This window comes from Dromiciops gliroides, chromosome 4 (assembly GCF_019393635.1).
Source record: "Dromiciops gliroides isolate mDroGli1 chromosome 4, mDroGli1.pri, whole genome shotgun sequence".
NCBI lineage: Eukaryota > Metazoa > Chordata > Mammalia > Microbiotheria > Microbiotheriidae > Dromiciops > Dromiciops gliroides.
In genome coordinates this window covers 263,014,041-263,021,246 of record NC_057864.1, presented here as the reverse complement: position 1 = coordinate 263,021,246, position 7,206 = coordinate 263,014,041, and the positions used below count along the sequence as shown (strand labels likewise).

Here is a 7,206-nt window from a genome sequence, read left to right as displayed (position 1 = left end):
GAATGTACTTGTGTGGGGCCATTTCTAAGAGAGGGTCAAAGTTCTCTCTTCCTCCACCTGGCGAGGCATTCAGCAGCAGGCCAAGTTTAAACCCAACCCTCCCTTCTCCTCTCCTCCCAGGCCGTCTTCCTTCCTTGACGGGGGCAGTCCTATCTCAACCAGTTAGCGGCCTAGTCGGAACCATCTCCCGCTAAGCTCGGCCCAACGATTCCCCTGGGGTAAGCCTGCCCGCCGGCCCACCCTCCCTGCTTGTCTGCCCTCTGCTCTTAGCTGGACCAGAGAGCCAGCCCAGGTGCTTCCAGCCCGCAGCAGGACGTATCAAAGCCGAGAGGCTACGGAACAGTAGACAAACACAGACGAGGAAACCCTCAGGGACTTCTGGGAAATGTAGTTTTCCCAACCCCGACCCTATACATTCCACTTCACGGCCTTTCAAGTCCAGCCTTCTGATTGGTCCGACAAACGTTCCTCTCCCACCCACCGCCCCCTCCCTTCTCCGAGGCTTCCCCTCACTCTAACTAGCCTGACTTCTTGTCAGTCTCCAAGGCAACGTGCTTTGAAAGTGCTCAAGCTGGGTACCAGCCAGCAAATTGGGCGACGCAAACTATCTTCCAATCATCAATAAAACGATTAAGACAAACACCACGACGACGGTCCTGCTGGTTACTGGACAGAAAAATGGAGATAGTTTTAATGTCTTTGGCCGTAATCCTGTGTTGCACCGCCTTTTATTTATTCCATCAACAAAGGAACCTTCACAGACCCCCTTGCATAAGTGGCTGGATTCCTTGGATTGGAGCTGGGTTGAAGTTTGGAAAAGCCCCTCTGGAATTTATAGAGCAAGCAAGAATCAAGGTAATGGGGAGTGGGAGTGGGAGGGAAGGTTGAAAAACAAGTTTTATTGCCCAAGTTTCTTCTTCTTTTTTCTATTTATCTAGGTAAATATTTTCTCATCTCCCCAATGGCAGTAGAATTTCTTGAAACCAGGGACTTTTCCTTCTTGGTTTTATATCTCTGCTTTCTACCACAATTCCTGATACATGGTGGATGCACAATATATGTTTGTAGAATAGAATTACATTTATTCTTTCTTCTTTCAGTCAAGATTGAGGGGATGCATGTGACATACTTTATATGTATATACAAATATACATATTTGATACTGTGCAGATGATTTGAGCCATAAATTGGACCAGAAAAAGTAAAAATGCAATAAAGATGTTCTAGGAAAAATCTTATCAGTAGTGTAATCATTACTGGTGACAGAATCAAGTATTATTATTTCGTAACCTTAGCTACATTGAGATTTCTTTGTTTAATTGCTTGGCTGGGGGGGGGGCAGTGCTAGTAAATATTTAACAGCCTGGCTCTCCAAAAAAAAAAAAAAAAGAGTTTAAAGGACACACTTTTATGTTTAATCTGCATTATTGACATTTTTCTCTATCACTTTCTTAAGGCTACACAATCAACAAAACCAAAAATTACCCTCTAGCTTGTAGCTTTGCTGCTTTTTTAGGTGTAAATGCTCACATTGAAATTTCGTCAGTTGGTTCTGAACTAGCTCCATACACCATTGTATGATTGTAGAAAATGAGGGAGGAAAAATATTGTCAAATGGAAGCTTTCACAGTTTTCAAAGGTTTGTTATTGCAAAATTTACCAATTATTTAATCTTTCCAACTTGACCAAATACTTTAGCCATTGTTTTATTCTCAAACTAAAATATCACAAATGAGTTAGTGAATTTCACAAATTTACTAAATGTTAGAGCACTGAGATACTTTAGAGAACATTTAACCCAACCTTCTCATTAATACTCCTAGTTTCAGAGGTTCTCTCTTGTACTAAAGAGGTAAGGTACACCGGAATTTCTCCTAAATCATTTGTGACTTATCTGCATCCCCAACCACCCAGTTGAAATGTGTCTGGCTTCTTTCAAAGGTGGCCATCAACTGTATTTTTTTAAAACGTGTCCTAAAATTGTTTTCCAAATTGAAAAAGCTAGTGTCTGTCAATTCTAGTATTCTGGAATTCAATGACCCTGCAGTACACATTCACCCTCTCTGTAGACTCATATTATCTCTACATCTTTGCCTTTTTGAGTTTAAACATTTTCAATTTTATTTAGGATGTTCTCATACCTAAATACCTCTATTTCTTTGATAATTTTAGTTACTCTTGTTTGCACATCTCCCAGAGTTATTCTGTCTTTCTTTGAAGTATGGTGTTCAGAACTAAACTCAGTATTCCAGTTACAGACTCAACTCCCTCTTACCCCATTTTTCAGGTAAAACAAAACTTTCTATTTTGTTTCTGATGTGCTTCATGATGATCCCAGTATTTGTTCGGGCTTTTGAGGTATTCGATTCAGTCATTTATTCAGCCCTTATGATGTACTAGGTATGAGGTGGAGAGATAGGAAGATGACATAAGACACTGATCCTGTCCTCCTGGAGAATACAGTGAGGGAATTAGTTGAGATGTGCCTGAGATGACAGGTTGGTAAGATGCAGGATGTGGAGGGTGATAAATTTCAGACTAAAGAGTGGACATTGAGTAGGTAAAAGGCAGTCACTGAGCGTTGTTGGTTTGAAAAAACAAAAACTAATGGAAGGGAGTTTGTTTTTTCAAATCCAACTACTGCTGTTTCTTCATCACAAAAGAATAGGAACACATTAGCTACTTTTCTTACATTATTCCAAATGGCTTATCAAAACTGGTTTACAGCTGCCAAAATATAAAATTCTGTCAGTGATGACTTTAAACTTCTTTAATCATATATATGTATGTGCATGTGCATGTACATGTGCATATGTATATATAAGCCTTTTAAATTATAGAATTGATAGCTAGAAAACACTTTAGAAATAATCTAATCAGGCCTTTCATATTGCCAATAAGAAAACTCCAGCCTATTTAAATGACTTTCTGACCAAGATATAATACAGTAGGATGCTAACCCCATCTTTTTCATCACTATGCCTCCTTTAATTTTCCCGAGGTCATATTAGGGTTTTTTTTTTATTGGTTTTTTTTTTTGGTTTGTTTTTGCAGCTAAGTTACAGCCTTGTAATCTATTACAATTCCTGAAGCTTTTTAGATGACTTGCTATCCATCCTTAGTTTTCCCCTAGTCAATAAATCAACCAATTAACAAGTACTTATTAAACAGCAACTATATGTGAAGGACTATGCCAGGCTCTGGCATAATGAATGAAATAATCTCTAAGGAGTTTACATTTTAATGGAGGAGACAGCAAGTACTGTACATATATAAGTCTTTCTGGAATAAATACAAAAAGAATAAATGCAAATAAATACAAGATGGTTAAATATAAAATCATTTGAGGTGGAATATCAGAAAAGGCTTTGTGTAGGATGAGGGGCAGCTAAGTGGCACAGTGGATGGAGTGCTGAGCCTGGAGTCAGGAAAACTTATCTTCCTGAATTCAAATCTTGTTTCAGACACTTCCTAGTTATGTGACCTAGCAAATCACCTAACTCTGTTTACCTTAGTTTCCTCATCTGTAAAATGAGCTGGAGAAGGAAATGTCAAATCAGTCCAGTATCTCTGCCAAGAAACCCCAAATGGGGTCACAAAGAGATAGACACAACTGAAACTATTGAACAACAAAAGAATATGGTGATCAAGTTGCATCTTGAAAGAAGAAAGAAATTCTGTGAGGAGGGAATACATTACAGGCATTGGGGACAGCCAATGCTAAGAGAGGAGATGGATTGTCCTGTGTAAGGAACAGAGAGAAGGCTAATTTTGCTGGATTTCTGAGTAAGGGGGTGAATATCTAATGAAGCTGGAAAGAGAAGTTGTGAAGGTACATTAAAAGTCAAGCAGAGGGGCAGCTAGGTGGCATAGTGGATAAAGCACCAGTCCTGGATTCAGGAGGACCTGAGTTCAAATATGGCCTCAGACACTTGACACTTACTAACTGTGTGACCCTGGGCAAGTCACTTAACCTTCATTGCCCTGCCCCCCCCCCAAAAAAAAAGTCAAGCAGAGTAGTTCATATTTTATTTCAGCAGCAACAGGAAGCTGTGGGAATTTACTGAGTGGTGGTGGTGGTGTTGGGAGTGGGGTTTGACAAAATCAAATTTGCACTCAAGTAAAATCAGCAGCTATAAGCATCATTGTGGAGGATGGCTTGAAGTGGGGCGAGACTTGAGTCAGGGAGAGCAATTATGAGGCCCCTGTTTCATTAATCTAGGCAAACAGTGATGAAGACCTGAGCTAAAGTGGTCACTGTATAAATACAAAAGGTATAAGATTCCAGAGATATTGTAGATGTAGCTATAACAAGTTTTGGCAATTAAATGGATATGTGGGATGGGAGAGAATGAGAAGGGTAGTGCAATGCTAATGTTATGAATCTGAGAGATAGAGTGGAATACTTGTTTACAAACACCCTTCAGAAAATTAGACCAGAACTCTTACCACTGCCCCTCCAAGTCTTAGACACTAGGCTTTTCATTGTAGCCTCACCTCTATGACCTCTTCAAACTCTAGCTGTAGCCCTATGATTCTGTGTTCATTTTAGCTTTCTAAAATGCCACATCAAATGTTAACAGACTCTTTTCAGACAAATTGTTACCTGGCTACCTGCCAGCTTCTGTTAACAATTTTTTATACTTATGTGTAATGTTGAATATTTATCAGAATTCTATTTTATCAGGTGAGATCCAGCTCCATGTTCCAGATTGTCAATATCTTTCTGAATCCTTACTATGTTGTCTAGTGTCTTAATTATCTGATCTAGCCTTGTGCCATCTACAAACGTGGTAAGCATGCCATCATTTCTTTATTGAAGTCATTAAGAAAAGTTTAATTTAAATAAACATTTAACAAATTACAAAGGACTAGGCACAGATTTGGCAGCTAGGTGGTGCAGTGTACAGAGTACTTAACTGAAGTCAGAAAGACTCATCTTCCTGAGTTCAAATCTGGCTTCCAGCACTTCCTAGCCATGTGAGTCTAGGCAAGTCACTTAACCCTGTTTGCCTCAGTTTCCTTATCTGTAAAATGAGCTGGAGAAGGAAATGGCAAACCACTCCAGTGTCTTTGCCAAGAAAACCCAAGTGGGGTCACAAAGAGTTAGACACTACTGAAATGACTAAAAAAAAAAAAGGCACAGATTTGTAAGGGACTCCATTGAAGACCTTGAAAGTTGATGTTGAATCATTAATAACTTCTTTTTGTGTCCAAACATTCAACCATAATTGAGTCTATGAACTAGCTCACATCTCTTTATCTTATCCACAAGTATAACATGAATAATTTTACTAAAGGCTAAGTGATATATAAATGCTAGGTATTATTATTTTAAAATTATGATTATTACTATTATTGTTATTTCTTTCCTGAATTCTAGTCCTACATTAAGAACTGCCTAATGGACATGTCTACTTGAATGTCCCATAGCTTTTGTAAAGATATATTTATTTCAATGATATAGTAAGAATCAACATACAAATGTTTTCCTCAAAACCTTAGGGGCCTTCTCTTACCTATATTCTGTTCTCTTGAGTAAGCTCAATTTGGCTCACTTCCTATGTAGTATTGGTCCCACCAATTGTACAACCAGTGGTGGCATCTCTGTTAGAACAGTCAGGTTTCATTGGGCTCCCTGGTCCTTATGGATTAGATGTTGTACTGGTTTTACTTTAGAATATCACTCTGCTCATCAGATAAGATGTTCTAATCTCTTTCACCTAAAACAAGAAGCACAGAGACCATAGGCCAAAACCCTTTCATCGGACCACATGGTCTTAGAGGAAAGGAGGCTCCACAGCTTATTTCCTTATAATATTGTCTCCTTCTAGATGCTGAGATCAGGGAGGCATAAAGGAATCAGAGAGCTGGTATCTCAAATTAAACTTGTCAACAATGTAACAACACGTCATCTCTTCACCTTCCCTTTTTCTGATAAGTCAGACACCCAGTCAGTAAACATTTTAAAAATGGTTACTATTTACCAGGCACTGTGCTAAGCACTTGGAATACAAAAGAAGAAAAAAGATAGCCCTAACTCTCCAGAAACTCAGTCTATTGAGGGAAAACAACACATTAACAAAACAAAACAAAAAATAAAAAGGGGGAAGGGAGAAGAGAGGATACCAGGAGATTGCTAAATTGTTTTTCCTAAATCCCAGGTCTGCTCATCACTCTGTTTTTTCCATAGCTTTCCTATCCTAAACTCCTCTAGAAATATAATCCAGTTCACAATCTAGCCTATTTTGTCCTTCTAGATTTATTTCTCTTTAGTGTTTGTCGCCGTCTATATTCCAGCCAAAATGATCTATTTTTTTCCCCATATATGGTATATTTCATGTCCTTTCTCCTTGTCTTTTCACAGGACTGGAATGCTGTATTTCCTCTTGTGATTCCTCCCTCCATTCAGGCTCAGTTTAAATTTATATTTGATAGGAGACATGTCTTGATCCTCTTGGGGAGGAAGAAGAGTTCAAAAGCACTTCCTCCAAGACAGTGGGAAGGGCAAGGCTTTTTATAGAGGATGGTGTGTGGGGGGAGGAGGGAAGGGGTGGGGTTATGTTTCTGGACTCTAGGGTTGAAGGTTACAGGTTTTGGGGTGGGGATAATCCTGTCCTCAGATTATTTCTGTCTCCTGGCTTCAGTCAGGTAGTAGCACATGTGGTTAACATTTGGCTTCCTGCAATCATTTTTCATGGGAAGAGCTTCCCAGGCCCTGTTGCATCTTTGATTTTGTTTCTCTTATGAAAAACCCCTTCTGATTGATTGGACCTAAGTCCATGCCATCTGCAAGGACTCTTTGCTTCTGTTTTTGTATCCAGGGTATACAGTAGGCATTTATTAAGTTCTCTTTGCATTAATTTCATGTCACAATTTTCTTTAACATAAGACTGCAGACTTAGAAATGGAAGGGACCTTAGAGACCATGTAGTACAACTCTCCTCCCCTGTCTCCTACCAAATTATAGTTGAAAAAAAAAAACCCAAGGTTTGGATAACTTAAGTGATTTACCTAAGGGTGCACTGGTAGCAAATAACAAAGCCAGGTTTACAGCCCAGGGCCTCCAGTGCCCTTTTCACTACATCTTCTTGGCCTGTTTTTTTCTGGGTTAGTTCATTCTTTCTGGGGAGCTGGAGCGGTTTGGGGAGTAAGGGGGTAGGAGTTGTTTTCTCTTTGTTCTGGGTATTACTTTTTTGTTTGCTT

General features: G+C 39.2%; 1 protein-coding gene across 2 annotated transcripts in view; it reads left to right on the top strand.

The window, feature by feature from the left end:
* The first annotated feature begins 488 nt into the window (after positions 1-488).
* The window catches only part of LOC122726734 (24-hydroxycholesterol 7-alpha-hydroxylase), a 121,174-nt gene continuing 114,456 nt past the window's right edge, over positions 489-7,206 (top strand). For both annotated transcript variants that reach the window (XM_043964641.1, XM_043964642.1), the window contains exon 1: positions 489-855. In XM_043964641.1, coding sequence (XP_043820576.1) covers positions 679-855 — 177 coding nt within the window. In that variant the 5' untranslated portion in view covers positions 489-678. The remainder of the gene's footprint in view (positions 856-7,206) is intronic.